This window comes from Aspergillus alliaceus (assembly GCF_009176365.1).
Source record: "Aspergillus alliaceus strain CBS 536.65 unplaced genomic scaffold BDW43scaffold_15, whole genome shotgun sequence".
NCBI classification, from domain to species: Eukaryota; Fungi; Ascomycota; class Eurotiomycetes; order Eurotiales; family Aspergillaceae; genus Aspergillus; species Aspergillus alliaceus.
The window spans coordinates 571,212-589,677 of NW_022474698.1; the positions used below are offsets into that span (position 1 = coordinate 571,212).

Sequence of the window (18,466 nt, forward strand, 5' to 3'; positions counted from 1 at the left end):
AGACAATTACTAGAAGAATAAAGCCTATGAAGAGTAAAGATCTGGCATATCCTGGTACCACCGCGCCGATATCAAGATCTTCGCCGAAACAGGAATAGCCCCGAGCTTAGAAAAGACATCCTGACTAACGAAACCACGTGACAATGGCCAAACATCATCCAGATATCAATCAATATCAAATCGCCTTCCAACGCATTTTCTTTCCCAAACCATAACGTGAGACTTCGAAATAGATATATTTCAATACCCACTGAACAGACCACACCACACTTCAATCAGAACACCAACAGCCCACCCCCAAACCCGCCAAAATGTCCGAGAGAAAGGTTCTATCTAAGGTGCGTTCCCCTTCTCTGATATAAGGATACCGATATTCCAGGTCAATCTTAACAAGAACTAACTGTTTTTAGTACTATCCGCCAGACTTTGATCCAAGTGCAATCGGGCGAACGCCAAAAGCTCTCAGGCAAAGTGGTCCAAAGGTCATAACGGTTCGCCTCATGGCACCTTTCTGTATGTTTTGCCACCTCCAGCATGATGAGACCAGAGATCAAGCTAACGGAATCTTTTAAAAGCTATGAAATGTACTGGGTGTGGAGAATTTATCTACAAGGGTCGCAAGTTCAACGCGCGCAAAGAGACGACAGAGGAGAAATACTTTTCGATTCCCATCTATCGCTTTTACATCAGATGTACGCGTTGTAGCGGCGAGATTACATTCAAGACGGATCCGAAGAACATGGATTACACGGCGGAGAAGGGGGCAAAACGAAATTTCGAGCCGTGGCGTGACCCGAAGAGTGAAACCTATAATGAGACGGAGGAGCAGTTGCTGGATCGGTTGGAGAAGGAGGATAACGAGGAGCATGAACGGGCGGAGCGGGATAAGATGGCCGAGTTGGAGGAGAAAATGCATGACTCGAAGAGGGAGATGGCCATCGCGGATGCGCTGGATGAGATTCGGACCAGGAATGCCAGGATCGAGCGGAATGAAGCCCTGGGCGACGAGGCGGCGCTTGCGCACGTGCGAGAGGAAGTAGACGAGGAGAAGTTGAAGGCTGAGAAGGAGATCGAGGAGGCAGCGCGGAGGGCATTTACCACAGAGACTGGGGAGAAGGTGAAGAGGCTTGTTGAGGATGAATATTCCAACGGAGCTACGCCGGAGCCCAAGCAGAGTGAGGCGCCGCCTTCGTTCGTACGAGTGAAGAAGGCTAAGAAGCCATTGCCGAATAGTTTGGGCATTAAGAAGAAGGTGAAGCCATCGCTGGTGTGATTCTCTTCGTTGGGATTTGTACATCTCGATAGTCTTTGGCGTTTGGCTGGGGGGGTTTACATGGGATATAGCTGTCTACGAGCATTATGACTAAATGATACGAACTGACTGCCAAATTATTTTGATTCGTAGAGCTACTATGGCAAAAGCAATCAAGAACATCTAGCGATTAAAAAGCAAGTCATAAGCATATCCATCAAAGATATTTCCCAGAGCGCCACGCTAGAACAGTAAAGTAGTACCGCAATAAACCCCAAGCGGCTGATTAGAATCATAGACAATCCTCCACGATCCGCCGAGTAAATAGAACGCCAAACAAGTACGAGGAACTAATACATCGAAGAAGCAGAAAAACAAAAAGTCCCGGGCCTAGAGATAAGGCATCCACAAAGCATCGCAAGTTGCGAGGTGCTGAGGGTTGACAGCCTTAGAGATCAGGTCGACAGTAGTTTGATTGGCTGGCAGGTTGCCTTCCGGAGGACTGGCAAGACTGACGGCCCGGTTGACGATGACATCGCTATTGTTATATACCAAATCACGAAGCTGCGGCACGGGTAGAACGCCACGATGCTGTGCTGTAGCCCAGAACATCATCTCATCTCGGACGAAAATGCTAAGCTGCTGTTCCAGCTCATGGCGGGGCTCCGTTAGGCATCGGGCAATTGCCATCAATGCACAAGCAAATAGACCTTCAGTGGCGATAGGTCCCATCAATGTCTGGATGTTGGGAGTCAAACGGAAAGGCACTTGCTCCGGGTTGTAGAAGAATGCCTTAGTCGGGTTGATGGCTGGGATCAGCTCCGAGCTCCAAATATCACCCGTCGTCCTGGAAATCATGATCTTGTTAGGATACCGGTTGCCCATGTGCATCACATAAGTCATGAAGGCGATGGCTGCATATTGGTAGGCAAATTGACGGCGGAAGAGCCAGAAATCAGAGAAGTTCGGGTACGTCTTCTGGAAGTAGTCCAACACGATATGGCTAGGGACCCATTTCTCCTGGATCGCTGTGAGGATCTCAGTTCGAAGTACCTGTTGTTGATCAGGTGTCCGCTGAGAGATGTTAGCCTTACTCGAATCGATAGGCGTGGAAATATCACTTACACTCTGCTTCGTCTCTGCCAATGACCTCATCTTCTCCATCGTGAAGAGAACAGGATCATCCTTGTTGATTCCAATTCGTCGGCAATAGTCTTCATAGATACCCTGCATGGAAATATACGAGGGATCATCACGGACCAAACGAATATGAGGCGCCAACGGAACCATAAGTGGGAGATGGAAATAGAGATTTCGCCGTCTGCTTTCCTTGCGCTTGCCCAAAAGCCCATTGAAAATACGGAACAACTGTAGAATACGCTCCTCGCGCCTACAGTGTCGAGCCGCTGGGTGCTGAACGGCAAAGGGATGCACACTACCATCATGACCACGAATCTTCAAACGCCTGTGGCAAACACCAATGCCGCGGACTAGATCAATATCAGGGAGGAATCGATCAATGCGGACAAAGTCTTGGTTCTTGTCCTTGTGCAGCAGATACTGGCCAGGTACCTCGACCTCGTCGAACTTAAGAAATCGGAACTCGCTGAGATGGGGCGAGTAGCTCTCCAAAAATTGGGATTGAGGGCGGCGGTCAAGCTTCTCTTCAAACTTATCACGCCAACGCCGCAACTTCTGGATATACTCATACATTGTAGGTTTCTTGACAACAAAATCGGCCTCAAAAGATTTGCGGATATGGGCCGGGAGGATAGTCTCAGCGAAGCGCGTGATATTTGCTTCCGTCGGGGCAGGAAGCTTGAAGTCCTGCGCATATGAACCAGGCATGCGGCCAACGTACGCCAGTCCATCGTTCAGGAGGGCGACAATAAGACGATAGGCATCCTCGTCGGGTGGGCATTTGAAGTTCTTATGGATTTGGTCGACCATCGTCTCCATAGACAGCGCAAGCAATGGGAAAGCTGTTTTGAGACCAGACATGATCTCATCTGAGTATTCCCATGGCTTCTTAAGAGGCTCTTTCTCGGGCTCTGTACTAGCATTTTGGTTCTGCTGCGGCACCCCATTCTGTCCAGGAACCTGAAGGTTTTGCTGCTGCCCTCCTTGAGTTGGAGTTTGACCCTGACCTGGTTGCACTTGAGCTTGAGCCTGGCCTTGACCTTGGTTCTGGGCCTGCTGAATTTGGCCCTGGGCAGGAGACTGGCCGGCGCTATGGCTTATTTGTGGACTCTGGCTTTGAGCTAATCCCTGCTGGATTTGATTCTGGGCTTGCTGCTGGTTGGGCAAATTCGTCTGACCTTGAACGGGAGTCGATGTATTGGCGTTCGGAAGATGAACATTTTGCGCAGGCGAGCCGCTTGCAGTGGATGGAGAAGGCTTGGGTTGCGGTGAAGCTTGTGCGTGCGCCTGGGCCTGCTGCTGCCTGGCACGGTTCAGCTTCTCCTGCTTCTGATCATGCTGCTTTTTGATGTTGAGCATATCTTCCCTATTCGTACGGAGTAAGAAAAAGAGTGCCTGCGGGTACAACTTTGCGATCTTCACCAGAAGAGCCTTGCAAAGGCGGGCTTCCCGATGTGAAAGACTTGTGAGAAGCTGTGGTATGAAGGTGATCCAATACCAGACAGGAGTGTCTCCCTTGAAGTTCTCAAAGGCGGCCGCAACCCGACCTTCGTCATTGTCCAAGCTAAGAAGCCAAAGGATACGACTGAGCAACTTCCTAGCTTTGGAATTTTTGTAAAGACCTGCAGCTTCTAGGTAGCAGCTTACGGCATTACTGGCTAACTCATAATCTGATGCGTCCGACTTGAATCGCTGGTCACTGTATTGTCCCCACTCGGACCAAGCCTTCGCAAGTCTCAGGTCATAGTAAAGAGCGACGCCAAACGCGTCGTTCGCCTCGCTGACATGACTCAATTTAGCCAGGAACATGCCCTTCAAGGTATAGAACTCTGCCTTCTGTTGTGCCCCAAAGTAATTGAGATTCGTGTTGTTGATCACGTCCAGTCCGCTATTCAGCTCCTTGGGATTCTGATAGTGACATTTTGCTTGTTCCCGCAGCTTCAAGAACGCTTCTTGAATCTCGATATTCGGCAGTGTATAGATCCGGCTAAGCTGGTTGATACACACCTCGGGCATTTGATGTTTACGTGCAACGTGGGCAAAGCGGTTTATGATCCATGCAGTCTCATGGTATCCACGGTAAGCATAGGAATTGCTGGCCACATTGTTGGTCTGTGGTGGCAGCAAGCTGAGGTATGTTGCATTGATCAGTTGGAAGATATGCTGACGCCATGTAACCAGATCTTGCCAAGCGTTGATATCGTCCCAGAGGTTGGGAAGGCGGTCACGCCACGTTCCTAGCAGCAACTTTAGCTCGGCTGATTTTGTGTCCAGGTTTCGCTCATTGGTCTGCGAGAGGCTAGTGCAGATGTGGCTTGCATCGTGGAGCTCAACCAACAGCTGGAAGTGCTGCAGGATAGGGATGTGAGCATTTGTTATCCTCTTCGGTAACTGAAGCCACTTGCGGATGGACAGCTGAATGGACTCGTCGCAAACACCATTGAACTCCTGAAGGTTTTCTTTTTTGATATGGTATTGGAGTAGCGCCATGAATGCCTGGAAGAAGGTACGTCTCGGTGTTGGTGCATCAGAAACGGACTTGATGAGAGATTCAAGCTGCTCTCTATTGCCTTCGCTCTGCCAGTTCTCAATGTTGCGCCAGGCAGCCTCAAGAAGAAGATCGTTCAGATTCTCATGTTTGGCAAAGTCGCTGAGAATCTCCCATTGTTGCAGCTTTTGTGCACATATCAACCAATGATCCTCCCATAGGTAGTATTCACCTTGAGAGAACGGCATTGCTCCAGAGCGAGCCTTGATCTGGGCATTTTCATACAATTGCTGAGCCTTATCCCACATTCCTTGCTGTTCATACGAAAGAGCAGCATTCGTCTCGACGAATTTGCAACGACGTCGCCAGGTACCATAGAAGAAGTCATCCTCCTGCAGGCCTGCATAGACTTCCACAAGCGCGTCGAGATTGCTCTCGCGGACTGTCGGAGTGTCGATTATGGGGTTAATGGCAGTTTCTTCTAGGTACCCGGCAGCTGTATACCAAGCATCGTAGGTCCGGCTAAGATACTTCATCACATGGGGAGGGATTTTGAATCGTGGCTTAGCGCGAACAGCGCCCTCAAGCAGCGCTTGCACGACGTTTGGTCTCTTATCTAGTTGTCTCTGGTGATACTCGCGTGTGATCAGAGTAATCATTCCCTTTTCCAAATCAATACGATCTTCTCTCGACAAGGTGGACCAGAAGATAGTGAAAAGATTAGTCCAGAGAGTGTAGGCAACATTTGGATCAGTATGTTGCAACTGGCAGAGTGGCTCCATCAAATCTCTAGTCCTGACATCACTGATATCTGCTACAAATCGCTTGCGGTCAGACACAAACGCTTCGAGTTGAGTGTCAACCATTACATCAGCTTTTCTTTGATCTTTGTCTGCACTTCCGAACAGGAACGATAGAGGATAAAGAGTGAAATCGTCAGAATGCAGCTTAGCTGGAGCATTCATGTCCACACAGCCCAGAACTAGATGGGATGCCTGTGAAAGCCAGAACGAGTCTGCAAGGGTATCCCAGTTCTGGCAGGTTAAAACATAGCTAAGACGAGAGCTGGCCAAGCGTGTCAGACTCCGATCGAAGATGGTCATGAAGCGGTTACGCATTTCGACATCTTGTGCCCGAGTACCGATCAAGAAGGCATGCTCCAACCTGACAGTAAGTTCGGTTCGCGTGATCTTGGAGTCCTCGTAGATCCTGATGACAAGGTCAAGAAATTTCTTGAGCATGGTTTGGTCTTGTCTCGACTCGAAAAGGAGCATCTTGTGCAAAACCGCAGTCTTTTCCTTCAAGGTGGGCCAAGATTCATTGGAGTGGAAAATCCAAGTCTCAACCATACCCAGCACCTTACTGCAAAGTTTGATATTCTGTGATCGCTCCACGAGCTGAGCTAGAACGCTCAAGAAGGGGCGCCGTTGTTCTCCTAGATGTGACATGCGCACGGATATCAACTCAATGGTTTTGAATATTAAGTCCACTCCAATTTCATACTCCTGTTGATCTGGAACCCCTTCTCCAGGTTTAGCGTTTTGAGGGAACTGGCCTTGGTTGGTTGTGGAAGCTGCTACATGTTCCTTCGCCAATTTCTGAGAGAAAACCTTCATAACCTGCGGGATATGAGTGTCCATCTCCGCAGGCTTATTTTTAGACAAAGTCCAGAGGACATTGAGGCTAGATACATAGTTGTTTGCCGAAAGCGTCTCCGTTGCGATGGTTGACAAATACGTAACAAACTCAGAGGGCGAATTTTCAACATCCATGGCATCTTCGTCTTCTGGCTGATCATCAGGGAGGGCACCGAGTACGCGTCTTACTGGAGGGCGCAGCTTAGGGAAGATGTCCACGTCATCCTCTACGCCATGGAGACAGTCTTGTATCTCCGGGTTATCAGAACGCAGAGGCTTCTCGAAGAGCTTCTGGATCAATGGTAGACGAGCCGTAATCCAGTCATCCTGTTTAGCTGCCAAGAGGACCCGCACAACTTGCAAAGCATTGATCATACTCGTGGTGTGCTTTTCGTCGGGTTTGTCGGCTTTTTCCCCGGCAAGAATTGGCTCTGTGACTTTTTGATAGAGTTCGATATCCAGATCACCCCAGTATTCTGGAGACAGAAGGTTTCTCAGCAAGTGGATGGCCTTCTTAATCATGTCTCCTGTAAGTACAGGCTGCTGTGTCTTAGACGAAGCAAGGTCACGGATCCGAGCAGCTGGAACGGTAAATCGCTCAGGGATAGTCGTGATGAATGTAATAAGATACTTTGTCAATGCAGCTCGGAGATCAGGAGGAACCATATATTCGGAGCGTTCACGGGTACTGGGCGGAGCAAGTGAAGGAGACGATGTGCCCTGGGCTTCCTCGAGTTTACGTTTCTTTGTATTTGGAGACTCGATAGTCCCGTTTGGCATAGCAGCATGGGTCTTCACACGCTTCTCTTCCCACTGCCAGATAAGGTTTATGAGGTTAAGTGCCAGCTTCTTGCTCTCATTCGATGAGTTTGGAGGAGCAGCGATCTTGATTAATGATGGCACAATAAGAGGCACAAAATGCTCTCGTGACTCATAGAAAAGATCCGGCTGGCGAACGAGGAAGTGGAAGATGCTCATCACCTGCTGCAGGTTCGCAGTTTCTTCAGCTAGGATGCGCCGTGGCCATTTAGCCCATAATGGATAACGGGCATCTGGTGCTTGTGCGTTGCTACTCGCGGTCATGATACGAGCAGGCAAAACGGGAGCCAGAACATCAAGAGCTTGAGTAACAAGAGCTTTACCCTCGTTCTGATGTGCTCTCAGGAGAGCAACATAGACCTGGACCACGATCTTGAACGGCGTCTCGTAGTGGGCTATGAAGTAGCTAATGAGAACATAGGCTCCATATTTGTTAATGATATCCTCGAGCCGGATATAATTCCATGCGAACTTGATAATGTCCTTGCGGGAATCCTGCACGGTCTGATGATGGTATTTGATCAACAGGGCAGACAACTGAAGAAGTTCCATGCGAGAATGGTCAACACCGGACTGGCTCGACTCTTCACTCAAGTCCGCTAACTGAGGCTTCCATAGGCGACTCTGAATAAACTCCGTCATGCTCTTGTCCATCAATTTGGGACTGTTAGGGCTGTGATTCCAAGTTGTCTGGACATCCATTGCAAATATAGGGTTCACTAGATTGCGAAAGGCATAAGTCTTCATCTTCTGAGAGCAGGTGCGCTGACCATACAGGTCAAGACAACGCATAATAACTGAGCGACGATAGTCAATAGATTCATTGGTGATGATATGGCGATAAATGAACTTCGGGAATGCCAGCGTGCGCTTCAGTTCATCTGCAGACAGCCCATCCATAACTTCGAAGAGGAAGTCTAGATCTTGCGTTGACTCTGACAGGTAGATTGTGAATATATCCATCAACTGATCCTCGGCCTGCTCGACTCTCAGCCGTTCAGTGGCTGGTAACTTGTCATTGCGCAGTTTCTTTTCAAGGTCTCGCCCGGAGCTTAGAAGCTTAGCCCTTAAATCTGCATGGGATACAAGCCAGCGTTTTGTCGAGTCATAGGAGCAAATAGAATGGGTAACATAGATGCCGTTTATCGCAGCAGTGTTCTTGCCATCCGTAGACTCCTGCCCGAAGAAAGCAGAAGTGAAGCCATCAGTCTCCGCAACCACTGCCGAACGCAAGGATTCACTTTCCGGATCAGCAAGAACCTGGCCAAAAAATCGCCCGAATCGCTCCTCCTTGAAGCGAGCCTGGAAGAAGGCTAAGCTCTCTTTCGGATAACGGTTGAGATACTTAACAAGAGGCTTGCGGAAGGGACTGTTAGACGTCCGGCGGAGCTTGTCTTCAAGATCCAATACCTTGTTAACAAGATGTTCCATGAAAGATGTGGCAGCTGGGGGAAGAAGATGGAAAATATTGAAAATTGCAGCAACAACTTTCATCGGTGGGCTCTGCTCGACGAGACTGAAGGACACCTTTTGCAAAATTGCGTCATCGGCAATGACCTTCATATGATCCAAAAGGCGAGCACCGATTTCAACCTTGAAGTAATTGGTTAGCAAGGTCAACAGCCGGGCAAGACCGTCAAGACCGGCGACGCTCAAGCGTTTGGGATCTTGAAGGTTCATGAGAATGGGACGAAGACCATTCTGCAATAGGTCCTTTGGAAGCTTGTTTGTCTGCGTGAGGACATCTCTCAAACCTGCGTTTGCCGCCTCGATAACATCAGGAGACCGAGAGTAAAGAGACTTGAAAAAGACAGAAATGATCCGAGCACGGCTGGTATTTTGGGGAGTATTGGCGAATTCTGGAAAGCTCATGGCCATTGATAAAAGACGCAGGCAAGCCACACGTAGGTTCACGATCATCTCAGCATTCTTGAACTCATTCGGCTTAGACGCTAAGGACTCATCATCAGCATCGGCCAAAGCGAGAGATTCCAGCATGAGTCGGTTTAACGGATCGTTGAACGTCACGATGTTATTATGAAGGCTCAAGCAGAAAGTGATAGCATCGATAAAGCCGATCTGGGTGGGAAAAGGCAGAGCTCGCAAAGGTTTATTGAAGATAGACTGCAACAGACGATCCTTCACAGGCAAGATGAGCTCATGGACTTGGCATTCAAGGACTTCAGAGATGGTTGAGAAACTGCGACGAGAGGCTTCACGGACATATTTGTTCATCTGCGACAGCTCATAGACGAAAAATCCGCACAAAGAATAGAGGCGGCTTTTCTCATTTTTCAGGTCATCCTTGGAAACGCTCTTGCAGCACCTTCGCAGAATCAAGTCCAGGGTGTCTTGTGCCCTTATTCTTGTACTAGCTGGTAGATCGGCGGGTGTATCCTTGATGACATACATCAATGCTCGAACAAAATCAGCTTGTTTATCGAAGAGCCAGGAATCGCCCAGGTCCAAGTCAGTCGCAAAAAGATGGATACCAAGGCTACCTCCAGCTTTTGTAAACCACTCTTCGCTATGACAACTATGGCAGAAGACACGGCCAAGATGCTGGAAGAACGGTAGCTTTGATACACGGTCAGGCGATCCAAAGATGACGCCAGCTGCGTCTTTCATAACCTGCATCGCTGCCTGCGCACCCTCACGTACACGTACGTTGTCAGATGATAGGCTCTCGACGAGAGCCTCAGCAAGGACTCGTGAGTCCAGGTATACAGATCCCTCGCCACTGGAAACATCAAACGGCTTACGATTATGTCTGACCTGGGCAAGAGCTCGCCCAACCTCAACGACAGCAAAATGTTTGCAGACATCGGCCACAAAATTGGTCGCAGTTTGCTTCAAATCAGAGATAGTGGTAGCAAAAATGCAGGCCTTGATCAGCTTCTTTAGCGAAGCCTCCTGTGACAACTTCTTGGGAATAGAGCTTGACCGCTCCGACTTGTCTAGGATATCAGCCATGCCTGTGGTCTTGTTCTCGAAGAGGTCATTAGCGTGTAGCCGAATGAGTGATGCCAAATCCTCTGGAACATTTTCGGGTCCAATATAAAGTTTCAGCTGCGACGAGATCATGCGGAATGCCTGCTGTTTATAGTACGCATCAGACGCCTGCGCTGCAGACGATTTTGGGATTTCCATTAACTTTCCAATTGCCAAATCAATTCCGATCCCAACGGGAAAAGGCCGCTTCTCACTAGGCCCAATTAGCTTGATATCAAAGCTAGGAGCGTCATCGGTAAATTGCTCAAAAATAAGTTCAGGAGGATGGTTAAGGAACTTTCGGTTGCGACCACCAAGTTTGCCTAATATTCTCATCGTTGTATGCGCATGGAAGTGATTATACGGATGTGGGCGAAGGTGGTCCCAAAGCGCTGTCATCAACTCGTCCATAATGGGAGCCATAATAGGATCCAGGTAGTCAGCAGTGAGATTATCCACACAGAGCTCAAGAGTCCTCAGCCCCTGTCCCACTAGGTCAGAGTCTGCGCGCAGTGCTACTACGATAGGACGCATGAGATAGCTAAGATGTGGCAAGAGGTGGCTGAGACGAGCAGGAACAGTAAGAGTGAGTTCAACATAGAGATCGCGCTCTTGAGGCTTTCGAGCTGCAACCAACAGATTATTGAACGTCTCGAGAAGCATTTCTAGCAAAGGCAAGATCTCCTTGTATAAGAGCTCAAAACGACCACCACCAATACTGCGGAAGAGTGACCGCAGCAAAAGGAAGTAGTTCATAGGCTCTTCCGCGGTCACTGAAAGCTCTATACATTTAGTCACAATCTTGGTTACATGAGGATGTAACACTTGCTCATTCTGGACTGAAAAGAGCGTTACTGCCATGAAAGAGAGCTTGAACATCCTGAGCAAGATCTTAGCCTTTGTCATATCGGATGTTCCCACTTCATGGATCCGATCCATAAGATACTGTAGTACCATCCCAGAAAAGGCGGGAGACGTAGCTTCGCTTGCTAGAAAGAACTGGGGCAGATGCAATAAAGCGCCATGTTCAAACATCAGCTCATGAAGGTATGGGATCTCAGAATGAAAGACCTCGTGGAATGTGGCAGTGTCGATGCAGTGAAATACAGTTCCAAAACTCTCCAGAAGTTCCTTTTCTTCTCGTGACATTGGTGCTGTATACTGACTCGCAAGAAAATCGAAGGGCGAAGAGTAATTTACATCTGGTGGTGGCTGGTCTACGCCGTAATACTTGAAGACCCGAGCTCCCTCGTGGAACAATTTTTTAATAACCCGAACTTCTTCCGCATTATAACCGTAAGAGACCTCTGACCAGTTGATTGGGACACTATTCGGATCGATCTGAATGTGGTCTGGGTTGCAGTTCTTGAGCTGGTGGAAGATATTCTTCAAACCGTTGATCAAGTTCTTGAAGAGAAAAATGTTATCTGAGACCGGATCTCCTCCTCGGTCTCGAGGGTTGGAGGTTTTGATGGGTGAAGCCGAAAAAATGTCAATTTCGTCCCAGTCAGGGGGGTGGTCTTTATCGGCGAGATATCTCTCGGAAGAAGGCTCGATGTCTTTCTTGCCTGTCTTGAACGCCTTGGACACTTTCACCGCATTGTCGAACTGATAATTCATGGACGCAAACTTGTCGCCAATCGCATCGAGAATCATGATAAGGAAATACCGAGCCTCTCGCTTATCGTCAAGCTTGGAGATCTTTTCCGCCATGTTCAAAAGCAACTTGGCACTCATTGTCTGGAAGCTTGTCCCTGGGAAATCGTCGTGGAGGTTCTTAGTATATACCTCGACAGTGCGCCGGATCTGATCACGAGTCAGATGGTCTCGTACGTGGTGAATCAAGTCCGCGAGCATGCTGTAGGCGAGAGGTCGCATTGTTTCGTACACAGTAAGTCCGTCTCCGATCAGAGTTCTCTCATCAAGAAGCTCGTCAATTTTCTCCAGAAAGATCTTGCGGTAGTTGAAGTTGATTATATGACGAATTGCAACAAGAAGTTCCTTTCTCGCACTAGACTTTTCCCTTGGACAGTCTTGGAGAAGACGGACCACCACTGAAGGCAGCGTAGGAAGGAAATCTTGGAGCTGATGGGCATACATGCGCAGCAGATATGCTAGAAAGCTCATCGTCTTCACCTGTGCTGTTATGAATTCGCCAAAGGCAGCCCTGTTCTTGATCTCCTTGCATACACCGGTAAATATCATACCCTGCGCGGCCGCCTCCGCATGGGCTCGCTCCTGTGGCTTAGCTTGCAGAAGCAATATGCTCTTTATCAGGGGCACAAAAAGCTTCACGTTCGTCCCTACGGAGTTTCGATGGGTCTGGAAGATGGAGACAACGATAATCGGACATTCTGCCAAAACCTTGAACGACTGCATTCCCCTGAGTAGAACATTGTTCCCCTGATGATCTGACGGGCCGAGGTCTGAAACTGAAGTTGCCGGCGAACTAGGTCGAGGAGATTGGAAGTTCTGAGCCGTTGCACCTGGTGTTGAAGGCATGCCGGAGGGTGTAGCCTGGCTAGGTGTGTCGAAGGTATCGCGGACAACCTGTTCCATTGTCTGGAACATTTCTTGAATGAGCTCCAGAAACGGCTGGACGCGGGCGGCCGAAGCCTTTGCCTGGTTTCGTTCCAAGTCCATGATAGTCTTCATGCATAGAACAGCATTCTCTTCATTCTCAATCCGCACGAGGTCCATCAAAAAGTCTAACATATCCGCAGCGTAGGGCTCGACATCGGGGGAGGCCATTGGTAGCCGGTGTAACGTCTCGAGAACGCAATTGCGTAGTTTCTAGTTGAGATCCCAACGTGTAAGCGCCAACCCTGCAACGTACGCCGACCACCTAACTAGGTACGATAATATGACAATATCTCCAACTAAAGCGACTCACCTGCTCGAACGATAAGTTTGTGAACACCGGCTCGCCCTTCAGAATACCCTTGAACACCGGCCATAGCTTTGAAAGGAATATCGGATAGCTCGAACCGGAGCATAGTGGCTCGATATTATCTCGTAGTTCAACCGCGACGTTAGCCCGAATTTTGATATCTAGACGACAGTCAGCAAGGCCAGCAAGCTCCGCGGGTCTCTCCCAAGGCAAGTTCCGAGCCTTAGTCCGGTGTATTCCCCCAAGACGAGAAAATATCCCACATACCAAGCTTCTCATCGCCTAGCTTGCTGGCGTAAATGTCGATATTGCGCTCCATAGTCGGCGAAGCTCCTCCCAGAGGAGTTTTCAACAGGTTAAATCAATTATATTACTGCCAGGCCACGGGGCCGGCTAGGAGTTGGGCGCCAGCACAGTCCGCTTCGTACGTTGTGCTCATGTGCGGGATAGCGACAGTAATAGGCTATCTCGATTTACCATGTGGCGGAAGACGTTTCATCGGACAGGACAAAGAACGCAATCATCGAGTCATTAATTCCCCTCGCCGGTTAAAGAGAAGCCATAGGAAGGAAAAGGAATTAATTAAAGAGCGTACTGAGAGGGAAATACAGGGAGGGCGGGGAAGGAAAGTGGAGGGTATCAAGGTCAAGAACTGCGCGCAAATTCACGCCTGCAAACTGACGGAACAGAAAGAGCAGCGAGAACGCGGGTATCGCAGAGACCCCGAACGACCACGCTAGGCCGTAATAGGTAATCCCGGTACTTTATTTCTCCTCTCCGATAGGCGCGCGTCTACGGTCCGCCCTTCGGCTATTCCCCCTATCATCCGCCAGTGCCCGTAGGCCCAGGACAGGGGCATCGCCCTGGAAGCACGTGTTTCATTACCACAAGCGAGGTGCATATTCAGTGGTGGATTTAATCTGCTATGCCATAAATACTTCATGTTTTAAAATCAAAAGAGGTCATCGACATCAACGTCGACTAAGGGAAACGCCATTTGCACCCGTTTTCCAGACCCGAACACAGTTCTAATAGTCCAACTCAAACGTCCGCTTTGAATCACGGGCACAAAAATAGCCCTGCGCGCGGAGAGAAGAATATTGAAAGCCATGTACACAAAATGAAATAGGAAAGAGGAAAAGGAAATAAGATAGGAAGGAGATGGAGGTTGAAAGGTGCGGGCAGGGGGTTCTGATCGAATGTCAAACCAAGTGGAAACAAACACACTCGTCGCAGCTCGTAGTCGCTATGCCATCATTGTGGGAAATCTAAATAAAAGAATACCATCAAATAGACCGTCCGTCACTTGGTAGAATTGCTTCGTGTTATGATCTGCACGGCACTCGAACCGATCGACCGTCGGCGGTCGCGCGATCGAAACTCACTGCCGCTACCACTCCGTCGCCTCCGAGTATCATCAAGGGAGTCGCGGCGCCGTCTCTGGAGCAACGGACGTTTCAACGTTAGAATCACGCTTGCTGTAACATTAAAAGCGACAAAATCTTAGCAAAACGATAACGACAAGGCAGGGGCAAAAAATTTCATCGAGGTGCAGACAATGTCGTGTCAAAACATCACTCTACAGACACTCAGGGATAGTAACATACCGTTGAACCCCGTCGTTCCTTCCCTGAGCCAGAGTCATCCAACTTCAAAGCATGGAGACGCTTCTGGCTGTCTTGAGCGATGGAATCAACCTCGTCCACATAAACAGGAAGGTCCGCTGGTGGAGGAGGTGGAGGAACGCCATTCTGTCGGTCTTTGGCCTGCGCTGCTAACTTCTCCCATCTGTCCTTTCGAGCTTTTTCACGCTGCTCAGCACTGTTCTGCCGCTCATTGTACTCATGCGAGCATTCATCGAAAAGCTGTGGGTTAATTTCCATGAACATCTTCATAGCATTATACACCATGCTATGGATTGTGCTGTGTCTAGATGTCAGCCACCATGGTACATCATGGACCGTGTGATGAGTGATTTACCGATTCCAGTGCCCTTTCGAGTTCTCATACAGCGGCGGGAACATAATTGGCAAGATAGTTTCCACATTATCGCTGACCAGATTGCAAAAGTATTCGTTGTTCCAGAAGTAAAGAGCACGTTCCGCCACCTGCTAGAGTGAGCAATGGAGCCGTGTAATTAGACATGCCACAATGATACACACCTGGAAATGGGGGCTTGCAACTGACTTGGCCAGTTGTTGGAACAATGGAACCTGAACTTTGGCAAACTCTGCCGGGTCCATGACCTCGAAAATATCCTCTACTTCATTCAAATACATCACTTCCTTGGTACTGTTGACCTTGGGCCAGTAGCGTAATAAGCCAAGAACAACCTGAGTGGGAGTTTAGTGGGTGGTCAAAGGATCCCTAGAAGCGAACGGATTTAAATCTCACCTCTTCGGTCAAGGACGCGTCCTTCTCAAGAAACTGCACGATACAATATGCCAGCTGTGGGTGGTACATGCTAAGGCCTTTAGCTTTGTGCAGAGGAAGCAGAACCCTCGTTAGGAAGAGTTTGTGTTCCTCTTTCAACGGGAGTGCAAATCCGTTAATAATAGATCCTAGGATTTCGAGCAGCTCTGCAATTCCGTTGAATCGCTCTGTTTCGTAGGTGAATTGGAAGAACACGTTATTGATAGAGCGGCGAATGTAGGATCGCAAATTCAAGAATTTTCCATAAATCCGGTGCAAAGTGGTTTTCAGGAAATCCCGTTCCCGAGGGTCTTCAGAGTCAAACAACTCTAGCAACTATGGTAGTGTCAACTCACGGATCTCATTCTGCGTTCGCCCGACACCATTCAGACTACATACCTGTAATACAAAATGATGATCGATATAAGCCTTGGCAATATTGGTGTTGAAGTCCTGGCTTTCAATGAATCTCAGAAAGAACTCATAAACCACCTGGATATGCGGCCAGGCCACTTCCAAAACAGGCTCATCTTCTTCTGGGTCGAATGCCTCCCCTTGAGGCGTTACAGGAGGCGGGATGGGACGAAACAAGTTCTTGGCGAACATTTCGACAACCCGGGGATACATAGGTTCCGTGATCACCGAGCGGTTATTGGCGACATAATCCAGGAGCTCATGGAGCGCCAGTCTCTTAATCTCCTTCGACTTCATGTCGGCAGTGGGGTCGTTGAAATCAAAAATGATATTGCATTGATCGATTTTCTGCATAAACAGCTCCTGACGCCGGTTGGGCGGCACTTCATGGAAGCCCGGAAGCTTCTCCAGCTCTCTTTGGCGCTGATCAGAGATATCGAACCGCGACGAATGCTGACGTTTGGGGGTCCGGATCCCTTCGGACATATCCTTGGGTGTTGTCTGGAGGCGGTCGAAGACATGGGACTTTCTTGGAGGGGCTAGGTCTCCTGGCATTGTCTCGGCGGCGCCGGGGGGAGGGACATGCTAAAAGAAAAAAAAAAAAAAAGGTTCAAGAGTCAGCGGGAGGAGCCAACGCGAGGCAAAGATCAGGTCGCCTCAACAAGGGGATGTGAACGGGGTCAAAGGGAAGGGCTCACCGGTGCGCTTGGACTAATAACCACGCTGGGAGCTATCTGCCCTGGTTTCGTCGGAGTTGCTGGACCACCATTATTTACCGGCTGGCCAGTAGCGACGCCTGCGCCTTGAGGAACATAGTACTGACCTGGGGGGAATACCCCGGCCTGCGCCGCATTATCGGGAGACTTCCCTCTTGTATCATTCACGGACGTTGTCGAGGACGTCGGGGTGCCGTTCTTCGGAGAGGAGGACTGCTGATTCTGGTTGACTCCTAGGGACGCCTGGTTCTGGGATGACGAGTGGGATGAATCTTTCTTCTTGGAGGATTTATTTGCATCTTTTGCCCTCGACAACTGCTCGTGCTGGGACGGTTAGCTGGGAGGATGGAGGCTCGCGGCTGTCGTAATGGCGAGGCGGGGGGGGGCGAGGTCCAGACGGGAAACAGGCAAGCCGGCGAGGAGTTTATCAACTTACCACTCTCTGTCTGAAACCCTTCATTGTCGCAGATATTCGAATAGCCACATGTACTCGGTCGGCGATCTCGATGCCAGTGCAGCAAGATGCCGCACGCTAGCAGGAGGGGACGTAGTTGGACAGGGTGAATGGCGGTTCAGGAGACCCGGATTGTTTATGTCGGCCTGGAAATGACCACATGAGCAATTCCAACCACAACGCAGTTGAACATAGCCATCGATTAGGGTTTTTGTTATTTTGATTATGGAATAAAAGCAATTAGGGCAATCGTGAACAAACGCCGGAGTAAGATTCTAACATCCAATGATAGAATTTGTCCAGGTGGATAGAGGGGAGGGATATTGAAGCAACAGGAACACCTCGGGGGGTAAGAGGCGGTATGTCAACGAACATATAGATGAGAAACTAAAAAGGAGGGGGACAAACAAAAAGTGGTTCTAGACGCGCAAGAAGAACAGGAAACTATTGCTGCATGACTTACCTCAGTGGAATCAGACTGGGACGAGTAGAAGGGGGAGATGTTCGGTCGCTCTCACACTGTTTCCTTAGGCGCGAACTGGGCGGTATAGGAGCAACTTAGGCAGTTAGTCGGTCCGTAGACGATCGAATCGTCTTTCCGTTGGCTGTCGCTTAGCGGCTCGTTGAGAAGCGGGGGTGTGGGAGAGAGTCCCCGTATATACTGAGACTCACGGCACGATTGTCGTCCACACAATGCCGTTCAAATGAATTCTTCGCGACTATTATAGGATAGAGAAAAGAGAGAGAAAACAGATTGTTTATAGAAGGCCGATTGATGAGGAAGAGGGATCGAAGGCCTCACGGGGGGTGTGTGGCTGAGAGGGCGAGGTGCGCTCAGACGTGTTGGTGGAAGCCGTGGAACTGACCTTAGTCCCATACATAGTACAACCAACTACGGTAAACTCCCAGTAAAGGAGAACTTGGCAGAGAGATAGCTACTAAAAGATTTAGTACAGGAAAGTCTATTCTATACTTCATACAGAATATATATATATATATATGTATATATATATTTGTTCTTTGGCGTTCCTTCTACGGCCATCAAATCAATTGTTATGACTGTTTCAGATTTATGCTCGTTATTTCCACTCTCAGCCACGATTATAGGTACGGGCGCTTTTTCGTGCCTGAGGACAGGTACAGTACAACACCAGGCAAGGGACCAACCCTGGGAAAATTTATCGACCAAAATACGTGGGCTGCCCGCATGGTCAGGAGGACTCTTTTAGTAGCCTTAAGTTAAGGACCCTTAC

At 49.1% G+C, this 18,466-nt stretch overlaps 2 protein-coding genes across 2 annotated transcripts; one reads left to right on the top strand and one right to left on the bottom strand.

Annotated features, from left to right (window-relative positions):
* The first annotated feature begins 156 nt into the window (after positions 1-156).
* BDW43DRAFT_272999 (Saf4/Yju2 family protein) lies at positions 157-1,405 on the top strand. The gene is made up of 3 exons (XM_032041580.1): positions 157-338; positions 411-513; positions 576-1,405. The coding sequence occupies exons 1-3, from the start codon at positions 312-314 to the stop codon at positions 1,271-1,273; spliced, it is 828 nt and encodes a 275-aa protein (XP_031901646.1). The 5' UTR covers positions 157-311; the 3' UTR covers positions 1,274-1,405.
* A 237-nt stretch (positions 1,406-1,642) lies between these two features.
* BDW43DRAFT_299487 (histone acetyltransferase TRA1) lies at positions 1,643-17,219 on the bottom strand (the record flags this gene model as incomplete). The annotated part of the gene is made up of 46 exons (XM_032044729.1): positions 1,643-2,326; positions 2,378-4,888; positions 4,928-5,684; positions 5,718-5,827; positions 5,864-6,290; positions 6,327-6,430; positions 6,461-6,529; positions 6,572-6,592; positions 6,623-6,670; positions 6,707-6,844; positions 6,875-6,954; positions 6,985-7,066; positions 7,106-7,147; positions 7,181-7,720; positions 7,754-7,873; positions 7,904-8,026; positions 8,057-8,101; positions 8,135-8,206; positions 8,240-8,823; positions 8,854-9,003; positions 9,034-9,083; positions 9,123-9,195; positions 9,226-9,435; positions 9,472-9,707; positions 9,747-9,872; positions 9,909-10,033; positions 10,064-10,132; positions 10,169-10,489; positions 10,523-10,658; positions 10,692-10,810; positions 10,847-10,992; positions 11,032-11,398; positions 11,435-11,488; positions 11,528-11,575; positions 11,606-12,185; positions 12,216-12,343; positions 12,377-13,120; positions 13,221-13,378; positions 13,485-13,530; positions 14,825-15,140; positions 15,198-15,325; positions 15,380-15,550; positions 15,612-15,965; positions 16,029-16,628; positions 16,742-17,083; positions 17,196-17,219. The coding sequence occupies 46 exons, from the start codon at positions 17,217-17,219 to the stop codon at positions 1,643-1,645; spliced, it is 12,378 nt and encodes a 4,125-aa protein (XP_031901647.1).
* Positions 17,220-18,466: the final 1,247 nt, after the last annotated feature.

Bases quoted from the DNA above. Each gene is read 5' to 3' on its own strand.
- BDW43DRAFT_272999 (XM_032041580.1), top strand. From the start codon at position 312: ATGTCCGAGAGAAAGGTTCTATCTAAG. The intron at 339-410 runs GTGCGTTCCCCT...AACTGTTTTTAG, and splicing joins AGAGAAAGGTTCTATCTAAG to TACTATCCGCCAGACTTTGA. The intron at 514-575 runs GTATGTTTTGCC...ATCTTTTAAAAG, and splicing joins TCGCCTCATGGCACCTTTCT to CTATGAAATGTACTGGGTGT.